Source organism: Cetorhinus maximus, chromosome 3 (genome assembly GCF_964194155.1).
Source record: "Cetorhinus maximus chromosome 3, sCetMax3.hap1.1, whole genome shotgun sequence".
Taxonomy (NCBI): Eukaryota; Metazoa; Chordata; class Chondrichthyes; order Lamniformes; family Cetorhinidae; genus Cetorhinus; species Cetorhinus maximus.
Genome location: NC_135881.1, coordinates 84,277,526 through 84,298,604, shown reverse-complemented (window position 1 = coordinate 84,298,604; position 21,079 = coordinate 84,277,526). Strand labels below are relative to the sequence as shown.

Sequence of the window (21,079 nt, the reverse complement as noted above, 5' to 3'; positions counted from 1 at the left end):
ACAAATCCATTTCCAGTGCTCCCAGACCGTCACACCTCAGAATCCTCTCTCAGCCCATGATTCCAGTTCCCAACTCAAGGCTATCCTCCCAACAGCCTCAAGCAACACAGCCCTTCTCATCTTTCTGATACTGCAATATGGAGTACCCACATCCTACTCCTTTCTACCTGCATCATGGAATATCTTCCCTACCATATTCCTTTGCATCTTGTGCTTAAAAATGTAACTGATAAAATTAGCTCTATAATTAAACTAAATTAAAATAATAATCAAGACTTGCTCAATCATTGTGAATCAGTGACCCTGATAGTATGTTGTGCATTGGATAAAATAATGTATTGTATGACTCACTATCTTAAAAAAGAATGTCACAGCTGCATTAAAATATGTGTGCACATCATTTGCTGGACATCTCTTTACTCCTGTTGTGTTATACAGCAGGCAGCAATAACACAACCCCAACAGAGGAAGGGGAGGTAACTGAACTCATCAACCCCAGAATTGTCTAAAATGTTGTCTGCTCCAGTCACTTCACTAAATTTAACCACCTGATTAGGTGGAGGCAAGGTCAGTTGAAGCTTTCAAATGGGACTTGGATCATTAGCCAAAAGGAAATATTTGCAGGGCTGTGGGGAAATGTCAGGGGAGTGGCACTAAATGAATTACTCCTTCAGAGGGCCAGCACAGACACAGCAGGCCAAATGGACCCCTGTGGTGTAATGATTCTATGATTATAAACCATTTCTTGATTTGATGATCGCTTGAACAGTTCTGCTCTCCATATTATGAAAATGATATAAAACACTGGAGAAAATGCAGGAAAAAAATTATTAGAATGATACCAGAACTGAGGTTATACTGATCAAGAAAGATTGAACAAGCTGGGGCTCGTGTCTCTCGAAAAAAGAATGCTGAGCAGTGGCCTGATGGAGGCCTTTAAGATTATGAAAGTGATAGGATTGATATCGAGAAGACATATTGTGGGTGAGACCAAAACTAGGGGCTATAAGCAAAAGATAGGCACTAATAAATCAAATAGGGAATTCAGAAAAATGCTTTTTCTCAGGGTATAGGTAGAATGTAGAACTCACTAGCACAAGGAGCTTTTGAGGTGAATAGCATGGATACATTTAAGAGCAAGCTAGATAAATACATCGATGAGAAAGGAATAAAAAGGAATATTAATGGGGCCAGGTGAGGAAGGGTGGGAGAAGTCTCATGGGGAGTTTAAACACCATTGTGGGCTTGTTTCTTTGCTGTAAATACTATGTGATAATAGTATCAAGATTTAACCACCACATATTTTAAACATGTTTTTATTACCCTGAGGAAAGTACTGTGATTCCTGTGTTATAACACAACACAAGATTTCCAGATGTCACAGCCTATGTATTCCCATTACCTTGCAGATTAGAAACTACACAAGATAATCCTCAGTTACAGCTTTGTGTTTTTTTGGCCTTCCTCCAGCTCAGACTAATAACAGCACAATCTTCCCATACTTATTTGTTTTCCATCTGTGAAACTTGCTCAATTATTTACCGTCTTGGAATCACCATTGGTCTCGCTGTGGCAAGGGGGAGGGCTTTAGTTTGCTATTGGATAATAGTAAACTTGAGAATTATATATGCAGACTCATCAAATTCTTTTTATTAAGTTCCACATGAAAAGCTATTTGTTCAGCCTAAAGTTTGGAGATTCAGGGTAAAGCTTGGGAATAGAGCAGAAACCGGCTGAAGGCTAGAACTCAGTAGATATCTGCCAGAGGAGTTAATGCTAGGGAAGAAATATTTGAGTGGGGCACCTAAAGATCAGCATTGGACTACCGACATTAAATCTTGGATTTGGAAACTTGAATCAAATTGGCTAGATTCACAGATCTATTAAAACAGGATGGAAAATTGGCTTGGAGACAAAACCTTGGGAGCTACAAAACGGGTTTGTCAAAATAGCCAGGATTTTCCTTACTAGAACTTTGGCAGTATGGCTTTGTGCCTCTCTGGCTGGTCCCAGCAGATTTTCTGGGATGAGACTCCCAAGAAAATTCCTACCAGCGCTTGTCAACACATCAGTGAATGGAGCAGGATTTGGCTGTTGCTACTGAATTCAGCTGTGTGCAGAAGCTTAAAGGGGCACTCAACCTTGAAAAGCACAATGAATGTGGAGCTTTGCCTAGGAAGGAAAACTTTCTTTCCAAGAATGAATGCACTGATCGCCACTACTGTCACTGCCTTGCAAAGTCACACGGGGCTGAATTTTCCCCTTGCTGGGGGGGTTGTGCGGGGGCGAGCGCAAACCCGATTGGCGCCCCCAATCGGGTCCGCAACGCCATTTTAAACAGGCGATTAAGGCCCGCCCAGCGTAATGCTCATCCAGAAGCGCTGAGCACTCCCTGTGTGAGCTGGGGGAGAATCCCTGAGTCGGAGCCTGCGCTCTTTCGCATATGCGTGCAAAAGAGTGCAGAAATTGCCTCAGGGAGATTTGTTTAAGCATTAAACATCTGAATAAAGTAATTATTAACTTTTAAAACATATCCCCTCATGAGCTGGGACATGTCAATGAATTTTTAAAAAAATTTTTATTTAATTTTTAAACCCTTCATGAAACCTCAACCCGCCCGTTGATGAGGTTCCATGAAAAATGCGAAGGCCGCCTGGGCTCTTCGCCTGCCCGCCAACCTTAAGGTTGGATAGGCAGCTCATCTAATTATATCAATTACTTTTTAATAGGCCTTTGACAGTTCGGCAGGCGTGCTGAAATCTAAATAACACGCGGTGACGTCGGGACACCCGCCTGACGTTTCCACGCGTATTTTACGTGCCTGCAAGCAGGCCCCGCCCTTGCTCGCCGACCGGAAAATTCTCCCCACTGTGATTATCAGATTATCTTAATGCTTTCATTGCAGTATGTGTTTCTGCTCTTCTCTTCTCCAACATTAAAAAGAGACCCTTTCCTTGGGTATAGAGTCTAGAACTAGGGTTCATAATCTTAGAATAACAGGTTGGCCATTTAGCACTGAGATGAAGAGAAATTTCTTCTCTCAGACTTATGAATCTTCAGAATTCTCCACCCCCAGGGTATTCAGTTGTTGAATATATTCAAGCCTGAGATTCGTAGATTTTTGGGAATCGAGGCATATGGGATAGGGCAGGAAATTAGAGTTGAGTTTGAGAACCAGCGATGAGCTTAACAAATGGTGGATTAGACTCAAGGGGCCATATGGCCTACTCCTGCTCCTATTTCTTATATTCTTAAGTGGGTGGCTGGGCCCATTATTACTTCCAGTGGAAATGCAATGCATGCAAAATTGTGGAGGAATCTGACATAACAAGTTCCTCTTCTGAGGGAAAAAAAATAAGGTGATCCCCCACATGAGCAAACAGGGCAGTAGGTACAGCCTTAATGCAGCTGTGTGTTGTTGAATTGGATATACCAGACTGGTCCCCAGATGAGCCCTGGAAAGATCCTGAGCCATAAATGTTGAACATATATACGAATTTACAAGAACAGTGTTTACCATCATAGCCACTGGCAGGGCATGGGGGCAGTAGATTGTGGCCCAAGTTGTTGCTGGACCATGAGACATATGTCTGTCACCACCCCACAGCTTAGCTTCAGTCGCCTTTGGCGCTGGTTCTCTATCCTATTGAGGTAGGATGTCCTTGGTCTGTACGCACTTCCCACAGGGTAGTACCTGGTTGTCCTGCCTCTCCTGCTCCTCTTTCCTGGTGTGCGTGCAACACCCTCTCCCCCCTGACTTTCTGCCCTCCGTCTGGCCTCTGGCTGCTCATGGTGACTGGCTTCTACGGCCTCTGTGCGAGGATGCCATCTCCATCTTATGTTCCTTCACGCTAAGTGCCCTTCACCAGTACAAAATTCTTCCTGGCACCTTGAATCTGCAGGAGCAAAAATAATTGTCCTGAGAGACCAGAAGCCCCACCCTCCTACTCCCTGGAGTTAAGGGAAGACGGTTGGAATTTTTGTGTCACTTCTGGATCTGTGAATAAAATTGTTGAGCAAGTTCAACAGGGATACCCTACCTTTCCCATAGGGTCCCCTGGCTAGCCGAAGAAATATGCCAAGTTCAGACCTGCTCTTACCAGGTCTAATTTGCATGCTTTGGGATCCACACTCCTCGGCTACCAAAATCCAACTTGAGTGGAGGCAGCAGATGATTTAAATGTCCAGCTGCCTCTGCACAACGTGTGAAACGTGTCCTGCCCCTGCAAAAATGGGAAGTGCCTTGTTCAGGGGTGGGACTTAGGATTTTTGTGCAGTTCTGGAGAGGCTCTGCATCATGGCGAAAATCTCGGCCTGAGGCTGTATAAAAACCAAGTCTGACATTACTAAAGCATTATTTCTTGACTTTCTTTTCTCATCTTTTTCCAACCATATTGGTTTCCTGTACTATCGCTCTTGGCCCTTCTGTATAGACTTGACACAAAAAGACTAATGGACATGTTGGATGATTATATGAGATCCACACTCAGTTATAATAAAACAAGATTGCTTAAAAACCAGAAGAAAGATAACTCTAAGCCTTTATTAATGAATTTTCCCACAAGGTAATCGTATTCCCAACATGATATTTGTAATATCTATGACATTAGTTGCCATTGTTAAGTATACACTTCAAGGATTTAAGATGCATCAAATAGTTGAATTACAGGTATACTTAACATGAATGATGATTATTGCACATTAAGACCTGCAGGGATTTAAAATTTTAAATGATTAATTGATGGCTTTCAGGAGCGGGTGGCAGAGGTGGGGAATTTAAGTTATTAATTGACAGTGGTGACATCTGAGTCTCTAGCTTAACATTTTAATGTGGATAGAAAACCAAGAAATGACGTGCTGTCGGATTCCTTATGTATAACAATGACTTGCAGCTGTGCAAGTTTGAATTCTGCTAAATTGGAGCTAAGCTCAGCACAATAAACTGTCTGGAGGAAATATCCAGTTTGATCATACACAATATTAAATCCACAATTTATGATAAGCTGTATAGGGTTTTGCTACAAAGTTATAATATGACAAAAGCTTAGTTATTCAATGCTGAATCAAGTCGTCATACAGCCTAGTGTTTCATAAAATTCAAAATCATTATGAAACAGCTTGTTTAAGTTCAAAATTGGAAGTCTCATGATTGAACCACTTTGTCAAATATTTGATATTTTTCTAACTTGGCAACTTATACTCTCCCCCCCCCCCCCGCCAACCCCAACCCCTCCCCTCCCCGTCGCCACCCGCTCCTGAAAGCAGTTCATCATTTAGACAGACAACCATTTTCTGAAAAATAATACACAGAATTTTGCAATTGGCTGCGTCCTCCAGTCCTCCAGCTATTTTAGCCATGCTGGGTTATCAGTGTACAAATAAAAGGGACAATTTTAGAAGTCTGTGCTACCTAGCAGTGAGCTGTCCCCAATGATTACAAAAACTAGGGAGTTTGTGACTGAGCAGGTAACCATTTTCTGTCCATTAATTTTAAGAGATGAAAATTAATGGATAGTATGCTGCAATTTCCTAACACACGCTGCTGACAAGTGGCACTCTCCATTGGTAGCGCGTTCATGTAAATGACCTTAATGCGTCTGGTGCACTAAATGGCTTTCTCAAGACTTGATTATTTGCATTTATGTGACATTAGACCATCTGTTGATTATCTTTTCATGTCCCTTCAGAAAAGCCCATCCTGCTTCAGTTCAAGCTAGTAAGGAATGTTAAAATCTTCTTGACTTGAATGATGTTGACCTGTTTTCAATTCAGCTGTTCAGGTCTTTAGAGGCAAGTTACAAAACCACATTTCCCAGCATCCTTCCCAAACTACACAAATGATTGTAAAGCACTAAAAACTAAAAGGGCTTTATAAGTAAATGACACATCGCGCTGCCTACTGCTTCAATTTAACCATTTCCAGGACCTTTAGGAATACAGGCTTGCAGTCAGCAAGTAATAACTTGCTGATTTACTTCTTCATTCCTTCTACCGCTTGTTTCAATCTTGGTGGTGTCCTAATTGTGGATTCTGGCCCATGACCTAGGTTTCTCATTTTTAAAAAAATCTGGTGTCTGCTGCCTGTGTTATTTTATAATACTGATAGGGATCTGTGCCTCCATAACTATGTATTTTGACAAAGTACCTATCCCATACAGAATTTGGGTTCAAATTGGTCATCAATTAGCCTATTAGCCCACTGCTTTCAGTGTACCTAGTGATTAAGTCAGTTCAGTGAAAGATAAATATTGAACTTAAACTTGCGACAGAGTGTGTTATATTTGCTTGCTACTCTGTATCCTTCAGCAATTCTAGTCAGAGAACATAAAAGTATTGTAGATGCTTTTGTGACTTTTGATTGTTACACTGTTAAAGAATATTTCAGCTTGCCTGTGCAGACAAGGCGATCCCTAGAGGAGCCTGTATGACATGCTGTGCACAGATACTTTGAGCATTCTCTATGTGCAACTTTGTTTTTATTCATTCACGGGATGTGGGCTTCGTTGGCTGGGCCAGCATTTATTGCCCATCCCTAATTGCCCTCGAGAAGGTGGTGGTGAGCTGCTTTCTTGAACCGCTGTAGTCCATGTGGCGTAGGTACATCCACAGTGCTGTAAGGAAGGGAGTTCCACGATTTTGACCCAGTGACAGTGAAGAAATGGCAATATATTTCCAAGTCAGGATGGTGAGTGACTTGGAGGGGAACTTCCAGATGGTGGTGCTCCCATCTCTCTGCTGCCCTTGTCCTTCTAGATGGTAGCGGTCGTGGGTTTGGAAGGTGCTGTCTAAGGAGCTTTGGTGAATTCCTGCAGTGCATCTTGTAGGTTGTACATGCTGCTGCTACTGTGCACCGGTGGTGGAGGGAGTGAATGTTTGTGGATGTGGTGCCAATCAAGTGGGCTGCTTTGTCCTGGACATTGTCAAGTTTATTGAGTGTTGTGGGACCTGCACTTATCCAGGCAAGTGGGGAGTATTCCATCACACTCCTGATTTGTGCCTTGTAGATGGTGGACAGGCTTTGGGGAGTCAGATGGCGAGTTACTCGTTGCACGATTCCTAGCCTCTGACCTGCTCTTGTGGCCACAGTATTTATATGGCTAGTTCAGTACAGTTTCTGGTCAATGGTAACCCCCAGAATGTTGATGGTGGGGGATTCAGTGATGAAATGCCATTGAATGTCAAGTGACGATGGTTAGATTTTCTCTTATTGGAGATGGTCGTTGCCTAACACTTGTGTGGTGCGAATGTTACTTTCCATTTGTCAGCCCAAGTGTGGATATTGTCCAGGTCTTGCTGCATTTGGACATGGACTGCTTCTGTATCCGAGGAGTTGCGAATGGTGCTGAACATTATGCAATCATCAGAGAACAACCCCACTTCTGACCTTATGATGGAAGGAAGGTCATTGATGAAGCAGCTGAAGGTGGTTGGTCCGAGGACACTACCCTAAGGAACTCCTGCAGTGATGTCCTGGGGCTGAGATGATTGATCTCCAGCAACCACAACAATCTTCCTTGTGCTAGTTATGACTCCAACCAGCGGAGAGTTTTCCCCCTGATTCCCATTGACTTCAGTTTTGCTAGGGCTCCTTGATGCCACACTCTGTCAAATGCTGCCTTGATGTCAAAAGCCCTGACTCTCACCTCACCTCGGGAGTTCAGCTCTTCTGTCCATGTTTGAATCAAGGCCGTAATGAGGTCAGAAGCTGAATGGCCCTGGCAGAATCCAAACTGGGCGTCAGTGAGCAGGTTATTGCTAAGCAAGTGCCGCTTGACAGCACTGTTGATGACCCCTTCCATTACTTTACTGATGATCAAGTGTAGACTGATGGGGTAGTAATTGGCTGGTTTGGGTGTCAGGACAGCTTAGATCTGATCTGTTGGTTGTGGGATCGCTTGGCCCTGTCTATCACTTGCTGTTTATGCTGTTTGGCAGGTAAGTAGTCCTGTGTTATAGGTTCACCAGGTTGACACCTCGTTTTTAGGTATGCCTGGTGCTGCTCCTGGCATGCCCTCCTGCACACGTCATTGAATCCTGGCTTCATGGTAATGGTAGAGTGGGGGATATGCCAGGCCACTGATTGAGTATAATTCTGCTGCTGCTGATGGCCCACAATGCCTCATGGATGCCCAGTCTTGAGTTGCTAGATCTGTTCAGAATTTATCCAATTTAGCATGGTGATAGTGCCACACAACAAGATGGAGGGTATCCTCAATGTGAAGGTGGGACTTTGTCTCCACAACGACTGTGCGGTGGTCATTCCTACTGATACTGTCATGGACAGATGTATCTGCGGCAGGCAGATTGATGAGGATGAGGTCAAGCAAGTATGTTTTTCCCTCACCATGTACTGCAGACCGAGTTTAGCAGCTATGCCCTTTAAGACTCAGCCAGCTCAGTCAGTAGTGGTGTTACCGCCCCACTCTTGGCGATGGACATTGAAGTCCCCCATCCAGAGTAAATTCTCTGCCCTTGCCACCATTAGTGCTTCCTCCAAGTGATGTTCAACATGGAGGAGCACTGATTCATCAGCTGAGGAGGGGTGCGGTATACGGTAATTAGCAGGAGGTTTCTTTGCCCATGTTTGACCTGATGCCATGAGACTTCATGGGGTCCAGAGTCGATGTTGAGGACTCCCAGGCCAACTCCCTCCGGACTGTGGGTCCCACCTCCGCTGGGTCTGTCCTGCCGGTGGGACAGGATATACCCAGGGATGGTGATGGGATATTAATGTCTGGGACATTATGAGGCATAATTCTGTAAGGGTGTTGCTTGACTAGTCTGTGAGACAGCTCTCCAAATTTTGGCACGAGCCCCCAGAAACTAGTAAGGAGGACTTTGCAGGGTCGACAGGGCTGAGTTTTCCGTTGTCTTTTCCGGTGCCTAGGTCGATGCTGTGTGGTCCGGCCGGTTTCATTCCTTTTCAGAGGCTTTGTAACAGTTTGATATAACTGAGTGGCTTGCTAGGCCATTTCAGAGGGCAGTTAAGAGCCAACCACATTGCTGTGAGTCTGGAGTCACATGTAGGCCAGACTAGATAAGGATGGCAGATTTCCTTCCCTAAAGGACTTTAGTGAACCGGATGGGTATTTGCCACAATCAACAATGGTTTCATGGCCATCAGTAGACTTTTAATTCCAGATTTTTATTGAATTCAAATTCCACCATCTGCTGTGGTGGGATTCAAAACCAGGTCCCCAGGGCATTACCCTGGGTCTCTGGATTCCTCGTCCAGCAACAATACCACTACACCATCACCTCCCCCCACTTGTTGAGATCATCAGATCTAATGTTAGGAACTGAAAATTGTTGCTGCTTTGCACACAATGGCAGAAGCCTCAGACATTTTCATTCTAGGAATAAGAACAACAACAACTTGAATTTATATAGCATTTTTCAGGTGACCACGATACCAAGCCCGGGATGTTCCGTTCCCGCTGGCGTCGGGCGTGTTCAGTGGCATCAGTGAACAATATTGTGAGAAGACCAAAAATCGCTTTCACACGTTGTGAAGCCAGTTTGCGATCGTCCGTTCTGCCCGCTGATGGCAGGTTGTGTTCCCCGCCATCATGTGCAAAGAAGTACTTCTCTGCGTTAATCAGTGTTGTAGGCTGCTGACTATTACAGTGCCCCAGGCAAATCGGGCTGAATTGCCACTTTCAATACAGATTATCCCTACACTGTTTCTACAGATCTTAAACAAAACCCTGCAAATATACCTCCTAACAATTTGTATTAATTTCTAAAAATTTTTAATAACTTCACAAACTTGTGTGTTCAAGCTTTTGTTCAATGTTTAAGCTGTTGGATGGCCACATGTCTGGTATGAACTGGATAGTTGGAGTGACTGCTCAGTAATTTTGATGTGAAAGTGCGCATTTTAAAATACTGAATGGGCCATTCTGTATTCATGCATGTGCGATTAGACCTCTGTGTAACTGTAGTGAGTTTTGCGTGCACCTCTGCCAGGCTGGTTTTGAACTAAGAACAAGGAGGCCACTGTTCTTCACTGTAGCTTCTGCTCAGAGTCTCATACTGTCTGGTACCGTGACCATACTACAGACATCTTCAACATCTGCCAAGTACACACATACAGGTTTACCCAACACTTTCCATTTACCATACATTCATACATCTGCATGCACTCTCGCAGTCACCTGTTCACACACACCACTATATGGATCACTAAAGCATTGCACATCCACGTTGCTCAAATCCAGCCATGGCAGTTTGTTAAAAACAAATCAGGAAATAAAAAGCCAGTTTCAGTAAAAGTCACGACGAAGATGTCAGATTGTTGTAAAAATCCAACTTGTCCGTGAAGGAAACCTGCCACTTTTCCCCAGTATGGCCTAAATGTAATGCATAACTACCCAGTAAAGTAGCCTAGCGTCCCACTCAGTTGTATTGGTAACCTTTAAGAAGGTCCACCAACAACTTCTTGGGCAACTAAGGATGGGTGGCCAGTGCTGGCCTTGCTAGCATTGCCCACAACTAAAGACTGAATTTTAAAATATAAGGGGCGATATTTCAGAGGTCTGCATTAGAAGTCCAAGAAGAATATGAGCTGTAACATAAGAATTTGGGCAAAGGGATTTATAAACGAGAATAAGGATTTGGAAGACTAGGTCACAAATGGAAGTCATAAGGACCAACGTGACAGGACTTAGTCTGGGGCTTCATGTTGCAGGTGTAGTTTGAACAAGCTAGAATTTATCAAAAGTGGAGCTCAACAGGCTGGTGAGGAGAAATTAAGTTCACATTAAGCTGGGGTAAGGTAACAGACAAAGATTATGGAGGTTAAAAAGGAATAATTCACAAAAATAACTGTTGCCAATATAATTCAGATTGTTTTAATGTAAACATGTAGAAAAGAGCAAATAATTATAATTGAGAAATGCACCCAGTAAGATGGTGAGAAAAAGGCATTGCATGAAATACCAAATATTGCAGAGTTTTTTAAAAATGTGTTTGAAAAGTTACAAGCTTTGTTTTCAAATTGTTAGTCTTCCATGATTTTCATTTTTTTGTTGCAATTAGTTATGCAAAGCTTCGTGGTGTTGAGCAGTCCATTAAGATGACAGTTTGGAGACTGCCATACCAGAGACCTTGTAAGCTCAATTCTTCTCCACTGGCCTTCAAGGATATGTTTCCAAGATAGAAGTTCACTTTGTGATATGAAATCTCACAATGTGAAGTTACTGAAAGGGGTCCTTCATCATTAGAAGGATTGCTAACAGTCTGTCCTGTTTCCAGTTAGGATGAGATTCCTGAAAGTGTAGCGCCAGAAATGTACCCTGCTTTTCTGGAGCCATTACAGATGATTTATGGTTTTGGCTTTGAAAGCCGAGACTTAAACTTGCAGTCCAAACTACCTCGACGCAGTGCTGAGTTGCAACAGTTTCACAAGAACATGGAGATATAGGAGTAGCAGAAACACATACCAGAATACACACAAATCTGGTATCAAGACTGCTTGCAAAACTAGAATTACTGATTGACAATATTTGACAGGGACTGGCAGTCATCCTGAACAAATTTCAGTGCATCTGTTACTAGCAGCACAAATAAACCTTTTCTTCTCATGCGTTTTGGTGCATATAACCTCATATTTTGGTCAAATTGTGGCTGTCTTTGCCACTTTCTCCCTTCTTGGCTCAGTGCTCATTTCACATGTGCCTGCCTGTGAAGTACTTTTTACATTAAATTTGCTGTATACATGCAATTTTTTCATGCTTCATTGGGTGGATTATTAGAGGGATAATACATAAATTGTTACTCTCCCTCTCTCGCCTTGGCCGTTCCCCTGGTATGGCTCTCATCTCTGCTCCTTTATGTCCAAGGGATGCAGACTTAAACAGATATGGTGAACAATTGATTTAGCCATGCTCTGCCAAATCTGGCTGGACTGCTCGACTGGTCTGCTCTCATTTGCAAAAATTGCTCACTATGTCATGATCATACTGGATTGTTGAGATAGCCTCTGGCATCTTTTCCCTGCTGCAAGTCATCTTCTTAAATCTCTCTTCAAGTTATCTCCACCCCCCCCACCCGCCCCTTCCAATAAGTGCACGGAGCTCCTGAATCTCTTCACTGCCAAAATTGCGACCATCCAATCCGCTGCCTTTGCCAAATTCCTTCCATCTGCGAGCCCAAATTTCCCCAAAGGCTCCCTCTCAGTGTCTTTCTGTAGTTTCTTTCCTGCCTTCATGCCCTTTCTGAGCTTAGTTTTCCATGAAGCCCACCTCCTGCTCTATCAACCTATTTTCACTAAACCAGTGACCATCCAACTTTCCTTCCTGGTGCCCAGGTTCGCTGGCATTGTTAAGGTCTCTCTCTCGCCCACTTCTCTCTCTCTCTCTCTCTCTCCTTCAAATTCTCCATTGTCATCCTTCTCCTCTAGAAACCAACCTGTGAGTCCACCAACATTGCAAACATCACCCTACGTTACTTTCCACTCCAGGGTCCTTGAATGTGTTGTCACCTTCCAAGTCTGTGCCTATCTTTCCTGGAACTCTCTGTTGGAATCGTTTCAGTCAGGTTACTGCCCCTGCCACAGTAGCAAAACTATTATCAAAGTCACAAATAACACCCCCTGTGACTGTGATGAAGGGAAACTATCCCTCCTCATTCTTCTCAACCTATTTGAAATTTTTGACACAGTTTGTCACTCCATCTTCATCCAATGCCTTTCCACCAATGTCCACCTGGATGGGATTGTACTTGCCTAATTCCATTCTTACCTATCTAGTCATAGCCAGTAAGTCACCATCAATGGCTTCTCTTTCCACTTCTGCACCATTACCTCTGGTTCCCCCAAGGATCTATCCTTGGTCCTTTCCTATTTCTCATTTTCATGCTGCTCCTTGGTGACACATTCTGAAAAAATGTCAGCTTCTACATGTGAGCTTTTCTTTACCACCGACTCTCTTGACCTCTCCACTGTCTCTAAATTATCAGACTGCTTATCCGACATCCAGTACTGGATGAGCAGATATTTCTTTCAGTTATTTATTGTAAAAACTGAAATCACTGCCTTTGATCCTTATCATAAAAAATCCACCCCCACCCCACCAACACCACCCCTCTACTTGGCAACTCTGGCTGCACCAGACTAGTTGCAATCTCGATGTCGTATTTGACCTCGAGTTGAACTCTCAACCACATATCCATGCTGTCACTAAAACCGTCTATTTCCACCTTCATAACATCGCCTGACTCCATCCCTACCGCAGCTCATCTGCTGAAACCATCATCCGTGCCTTTTTTTATCTTCAGACTTGACTATTCTAACACAATCCTAGCAAGCTTCCTACATTCTACCCTCAGTAAACTTGAGGTCATCCAAATCTCTGCTGCCTGTGTCTTTACTCTCAGCAAATCCTAAACTCCCTGCATCCTTGTGCTTGCTGACCTACGTTGGCTACTGGCTGAGCAACGCCTCAATTTTAAAATTCTCATCCTTGTTTTCAAATCTCCATGGCCTGGCCTCTCCCTATCTCTGTAATCCCCTCCAGCCCTAAATCTTCTGAGATATTTACATTCCTCTAATTCTGGCCTCTTGTGCTTCCCTGATTTTAATCAGACCACCATTGGTGACTGTACATTCAGGTAACTAGGCCCTAAGCTCTGGAATTCTCTCCCTAAACGTATCTACCTCTCTCCCTCACTTTCCTCTTTTAAGACTCTCATTCAAGCCTACCTCTTTGACCCAAGTTATTGACTTTGCCCCATTTTAACCTAATGTAGCTCGGAGTCACATTTTTCATAATGCCCCTGTAAAATACCTTGAGATGTTTCATTACATTAGTGGTATTGTATAAATACAGGTTGGTGGTGTTTAGGTCCCAGAAGTGATCATGAATTGCTTAGATTGGCATTAACTTGGCCTAATATAGAGTGTTGTGCACAAATTCTGTTTGCCATACTGCAATGGGAACACTTACCTTTCAAAGGGCCTGGGACTTGGGTAAGGGGGGCAGGGGGGTGCGGGGCAATGAAGGAGTAGCAGAAGGCTACTTGGGCGCCTAAGCTACAAGAAGCAGCAAAGGAACTGGGAATGATTTCATAGGAAATGGGATAGGAATATCAAGATGAATTCTAGTAATGTTTGTTACAGGAACAATCTCTACATGAACTGAAGTTCTGAAGAGGAAAAATGAACGGAGAGTTTAGATTTAATTACTTTACACAGAGGGTAGTAAATGTGTAGAATGTAGAAAGACCTCATCTGAGTGAATTCAGAGGGAACTGGAGGACTGTCCATCATTGGAAGCAATTAAACACTAGGAGAGAGTATATTATGTGTTGCTTTTCAGCTTTTGAAATCAGCCTAATAAAGTATAATGGTTTTTGATTTTCCTGTTTATCCTTTATAGTTAAAATTTTGAAATATTTTGATTATTGGTATCATATATTTAGCATGAGAAAATTAATTGGTTACAGGTTAAATGCTACCACAAGAAGTACCGTTCTGCAACGAGAGATGTTATATTCCGGCTTCAGTTTCACACAGGCTCTATCCAAGGTTTTGGGTATGTGTTTGGGAAGGAGGACCTGGACAATGCCAATAAAGGTACATTGGTCAAACCTCTATGCATCATCAATTATATCTCTGATTTAAATGCAGACAAGAAGTCAAACAATACTCAGCTGTGAGTTTTCATTCTTAACAGCCAGAGAGAACTTTGCCACAGAGAGGAGAATTGGAGGGCCAGCTACCCTTGCTTGTTTTTTCACACCTCCCATTAACCAATTATGGAGCAACACTGACAGGGACCTGCCTCTGAAAACAACAATCATGATTCACTTGCAAGACTCATGATTTTTGCATGCCTTTTTGAGTTTCTTGAGGATTGAGTTTTAAACACACAACCCCATTAAAATAAGATAAAAGCGAAATATTGCAGATGCTGGAAATCTGAAACAAAAGCAGAAGATGCAGGAAAAACTCAGCAGGTCTAACAGCATCTGTGGAGAGAGAAAAAACAGAGTTAATGTTTCGAGCCCATATTACTTTTCTTCAGAGCTCTGAAGAACAGTCATATGGACTCGACACGTTAACTCTTTTTTTCTCTCCACAGATGCTGTTAGACTTGCTGATTTTTTCCAGCATTTTTCAGTTTTTGTTCCCATTAAAACAAGCATGCAAGTAAATTGTGACTGTTGACGTGTTTTGTTGCTTCCTCTCTATCGGCACAATGAGTTGGAGATAATATTGGGAGGCCTGAGAAGATAGAAAAATTTACAAATACCATGCAACGTTGTATTGATCTAAAAATGTTCAGTTGTATACCCTAATATGTTTCCGTTTTAAAATCAATGCTAATCAGAGAAAAAGCACTAATCCCAAAGCACTTGACTTGGAAAAAAAAACAGTATTATAGAGTTAATTTGTAGCGATGGTCAGTATTCACTGAAAACGAAGATTTTTACCTTGCATGCTTATTCTTACCAAAAAAATCACAGAACAGCAACTTACATTAATATTGTGGCTTTAACCTAGTCACATAGATGCTTGTATTTGGTTCATTCTTTGGATGACACAAAGATCTGGATTGTGATTTTTATTTTTGTAATAGGCACCAATTAGATTAAAAATATCCAGGACAGTTCCTCTAAATCCAAATAATAGAAATCTCTAGCTCTGTAGCAGTTATTTAATTCTACAATTTTATTCTAGATGACAGGTTTCCTGAATATGGGAAGATTGAACTGGTATTCTCAGCAAGTCCAGAGAAAATACAAGGTATGTACAATATCTTCTTCCTCAGCACAATTCATTTAGGAACTGATTTTAAGGTTATATTCAGAAAGGCAAAACAAGAGATGGGACCAAGGAATTTATTGTCAAGCCATTGTTAGTGATAGACTATTTAGTGAAAGATTGTCATCTATTTAGTGAAAGATTTTCATAAAATAATGGAGTCAGTTATGTGAATTATGCCCATTGCAGTTAAGGAGCATTCCAATTGATGCTAATTAGTCCATAATGATCACAGTAAACAGGTGATATTCACATACTAATGCTGCTTCTATGTCAGTTTTTTATATATATTGTCTACAGCTAGATTAAGTGGCACTTAATTTTAATGCTGTCTGTGTTGTGACCAGCAAGAAAGAATCCAATAAATTATTCACCAGAGACAAAAATGCTCTGTTTAGGTTGTCAAACATTCACAGGAATCAAAACGCATGCTTCATTTGTCACTGTTTTGAACAAAGACGCCTTCACATCTTTTCTCCTTCTATGCTTTTCTTATCTGTAGATAGCTTTGAAGGACAACAGGCCCCGATATTTAAACGGGAGCATGGTGGCGAGGCTGCAATTGGTCAAATGAGCAAGGCCAATGATGTGGAGACCCCGCCAATCTTAGCGGAGGGCCTCATTGAAATGAAGTGTAGCAACCTCCCGTTTGTCAGCTGACCGGTTGACAGCAGGACCGGTGGGCACAGCACCAGCTAACTGCAGGAGGTTGCAGCTGGGTACTGTGGAGATAAACCCTGACAGTTAGTGGGATTAGCCCCTGAGGGGGCTAACCCCATTGACAGTTAGTGGGGTTAAGGCTTGCGATTTGGAGCTGAGGGACTGAGAGATAGAAGCATGGGCGGAAGAGGCCTTTCAGCAGTTGGAACCAAGGCGGGCAGTGGCCCAGATCAAGGGAAGCCTTGATGATTCCTTATGAGGCCTGGGGAACCATACTGGCCCACAAGAAAAAGCAGCAAATTACATTTTAAATTTGACCTGTCTGAGCCCCTTCTAACCCAGGATCTAGCTCTTGTCAGGTTTTCCTTGATGGAGAGAACTGACAGTGCCGCTCTTCCCCACAACCCGCCCCCAAACCCCCATCTCCGCTCAGGCATTTAGTTTAAAACTGTAGATTGAAACGCGTTGACTTTGCGAAACCCAATCTGCCTATTTAAGGCAGGATCCTGCTTCCTTCCTGCAGGGCTGCTCCTTAAAAGAGCAAGTTAACATGGGAACACGGCAGAAAAGAATTGGGTGTGGGAGTAACTGAGACCTGTTATTTTAACCCCCTCCCCCACCCCCATCCTAGGTTTGGTTTTCAGCAGGTGACAACGGTTATAATAAGGAAAGACCCTTTGCTCACAGTTCTTTAAAAAATCTGTGAAGGCAAAATTGGTTGGACAACTCATGAAACTACATTAAAGGTCCAATCCACACAAAGAATCGATGACATTTCAAAATAAATCTAAAAAGATGCAAATTAAATACATACCACATTTGTAGCTATTTCGGGAAATAAGCATATCAAGGAGGGGAAGTATACATGCCTCAAAAGAGTTAAGGAAGCAGAGAATGTGGCTACCATCTTTCTTCATTTGTCACTCAGCCGAAAATAACAGAAGTAAGATTTCTAACAAGAAAAATATGAAGAAGTTCACAGCAAAATTGTAAATTTATGTGTAAGTTTTAACTTTTGCATTTTGAAATGTCTTCATGAATGCTTTTGCTTGGTGACTTGTCTCTGTCTCAGAAACCTCAGACTTAAACTTGGCTAGGCTTAGCTAGTTTGTGGGCATCTCTCCCACTCGTGAGGAGAGCTTTACAGAGTTGATTGGATTGAGATTGCCTTCGTGCTATTCTGATACATTTTCCTTCTTCTGATTGTATTAATTGTTTACATTGGGTGGCTTCCTCAAACACTACAGTGGTCATTAATAGTCAACTTTTAAGCATACAAAATGAGGTTTGACAAGAACCCAGGCATCTATTAGAATAACAGAACAACTGCTCCCCAGATTGACGGCCCAGGTTCTCACATCTCTGCGGTCAGTTTCACGATATTTGTTGACATAAATCAAGTGGTTTCAGGTGTTTGTGATTTGTAGTTTTTGAAACTTCAAAGTGCTTGGATGATTGACACTTCTATTAGCTTGCCATCCAGGCTTTGTTGGGGGATTTTTTTGGACTGTTTTTGGCCACACACCATTCTGACTTAGAACTATATTGCCGTTCCTTCACTATTCCTGGTTCAAAATCCTGGAACTCCCTTCTTAACAACACTGTGGGTGGATCTGCAACAGATAGACTGCAGTGGTTCAAGAAGGCTGCTCATCGCCACCTTCTCAAGGGCAGTTAGGGATGGGCAACAAATGCTGGCCTAGCCAGCAATGCCCACATTCTGTGGAAGGAATATAAAAAATACATAGCTTGCCCACATAGATGGTGTAGCACCATAAAGGTTATCATCATCATCCATGACATGCTTCTCAACGTTGACTTCATTATTTTAGCTGATATTTAACTCTCAATCAACACCTAACAACAGATTATCTGATCATTATCACATTACTATTTGTATGACCTTGCTGTGTGCCAATTGGCTGCTATGTTTTCTACATTACAACAATGACTACACTTTTTTCAGTGGCTGTAAAACACTTTCGGATGTCCAGAAGTTGTGAAAGATGCTATATAAATGCAAATCTGTCTCTTATTATTGAGGCTCGCCATTTGGGATATGTTCGACAGATCTTGAAAGTCTCTAATAGAAACAGAAGAGAATGTATGTTAGATGTCTGCTTGCCTTCTTACACCATTAAACAGCAGTGCGATGTATCTGGTGGTCATGTGTTGCACTGTCTGGGGGAAAAGAAATAACTGGCGAAGTTGGTTATGGGTCTCAACTTTGTGGATCCCTTAGGTTTCTTCTTAGCCCATTCCTTCAACATTCTCTGATCCAACTTGTCCATCATAACGTGTTTTTAATGTTAAAGGGCTTGAGTTACTCTGATTTGTTATGCTTGCTTTGTCCTGTGAGCAGAGCACTGCCAAGACATTTGAAGCTGAAAAGCACATGGAGTGACACTCAAGTGTCTACCCTATAACCATAGCTTGTGTGAGTAAATGTGACAAGCTTGCCTTGTAACAACTGTAAAATATTGAATGGAAATTGATCTTGACAGATCCCAACATTTGACTGAAGAGCAGGCAATCACATCATCTGTTCCCTTGCTCATTTATTGTTGGCCACAGCAGTAATTCATTCGGCAACCACTGCCCAAGCAGTGCACTGTCCCTGTAAGAAATAGCCCGGAGATTAAAATATAATCTCCATCCAAAATTTTCAACAGACTATGTGGAGTGGGAAGATATGTGATTTTTCCCAGTCATCTTCCGTCTTCTCCAGTAAAATCCTCTGGCCAGAAATGTTGTGGAAATGAAGCCCTTTAAAATAGCAACAGAAACCTTTTCAAAACTGAGGGTGTAGTCAATTTTATGACCCCTCCCACTGGAATCTCAGTCTGGGCTGGTAGCTCACAGTAACTTTGACATTGGTGAAGTCAGGATGTGCAAAGCTATTGAAGTAGTGGAAGACCAACAAGAAAGATTTCAGGAACTCAGTATGCATCCTCTCAGTATAATACGTATGTAAAATGGAAAATTAAAAAGGGTGAGTAAAAAAAGGTTATGTAAATTAAAACTAAGAGCTTACTCAGATAATTTAATGTGAAATTTTACTGTACTTGCTGAGGTATAAGTTGTGATTTTCTTTTTTGCATCTCCATGGAAAGTTTACTTTTATATTGATGGTTTATTGTGTGCTTAGAAAATACTTCAAACTGCTGGAATGTGGGACCAACAATACCCCTAGAGTTTTCTCACATCAACAAGCAACCTTTTATTATTTTCAAAAAAGAATGTCTCAAATAAGAAAGTTATATATGTTAAACATAATTAGAGATTTCAGTTAGAAATTGTATCTTTTGAATGTCTGTTCTTACTGGGTATATGTGAAACAAACCGCAACTGTGGGTGTGTGCTGAATCTTGTGGATTCTGGATTAAATATATCATTAATCCAAGCTCTGAAACTTTCTTTTTGAGCTTTCCTTTCAAACAGCTTCTTTTTAATTCTCCAGCAGCTGCAACTACCTTTTGTTAGTATCTCACAATGTATTTATGTTCTACCTTCTTGCATCATGAAAATAGTAACAGTATCTATCAGTTGGAGTAAGCTGAGTGTTGTCAGGATTGTATTTGCTTCAGTGAACGGCTTATGAGAATGTAAAGCCATGTAATTTTAAATGTCATGCTAAACATATTCCCCTTTTATAGGTTCTGAGCATCTCCAGAATGATCATGGTGTAACTGTGGATTATAACACTGCTGATCCATTGATCCGATGGGACTCGTATGAGACACTCACCGCTGATGGGGAAGGTAAGGCAGGCTTATTGCATTAAGTTTTAGTTATCTAAAGATTTTGTTTAACGTTTATTCTCATTAATGGAGGGTTGTTAGTAGAATGGATTAGTATCCATTTTGGGTACACAGTGTCACAGCGTGTACTCCCAAGTCAGTTATAATACAGTTAGATGTAGAGTAAAGTTCACTGTGGGCAGAATTTTCAGGTAGGCGTGCAGGCGAGTGTCCCGACGTCATTCCGTGCTTGGCGACGGTCGGCGGGCGCACACAGAAGTCGGAAGCATGCCTGCCAACAAGTAAGAGGGCAATTAAGCCCATTCAAGATGTAATTGTCCCTGTGGTCCCTGTCCCTTATGGTTGGCGGACGGCCGAATCAGCCAGGCGGCCTTTGCATTTTTCATAAAACCTCATCCAAGGGCAGGATGAGGTTTCCGTTATTAAATTAAAAAAATAAAAACCTATGGACAGAATTTTTATAATGGGCAGGATTTTCCCCTCGGTGAGTGGTGGGGGAGGGCTCGCCAATGTGTAAAATGATGCGCGGTGCTGCTGGGTGGAACTCCCGATGTCACCGCACCCCATTTAAATTTTCAGGAAGGCGGGGGCGCAGCAAAATCAGCTGTGCACCCGCCGACCTGTCAATGGCCAATTGAGGCCATTGACAGAGTCATTTAGCTAATTAGTGGAACTACCCGTCTGACCTTAAGGTTGGCGGGCAGGCCAGGAGCCCTGGCAGGAATTAGAAAAAGCATGAAATCTCATCCACAGGCAGGATGAGGGTTCATGGAGGTTTTAAAAAATGTTATTGAAGTGTTTTTCTTAAATTATGGACATGTCCCAATTCATGTGACAGTGTCCCAATTTATGTGACAGTGTCACATGAGGGGACATGTCAGGAATTTTTTTT

At 42.3% G+C, this 21,079-nt stretch overlaps 1 protein-coding gene across 2 annotated transcripts in view; it reads left to right on the top strand.

Annotated features, from left to right (window-relative positions):
* tns3 (tensin 3) overlaps window positions 1–21,079 on the top strand; it is a 493,703-nt gene that overhangs the window by 363,138 nt on the left and 109,486 nt on the right. For both annotated transcript variants that reach the window (XM_078538616.1, XM_078538617.1), the window contains exons 15-17: window positions 14,446–14,575; window positions 15,683–15,748; window positions 20,083–20,187. In XM_078538616.1, the coding sequence (XP_078394742.1) occupies window positions 14,446–14,575; window positions 15,683–15,748; window positions 20,083–20,187 (301 nt within the window). The remainder of the gene's footprint in view (window positions 1–14,445; window positions 14,576–15,682; window positions 15,749–20,082; window positions 20,188–21,079) is intronic.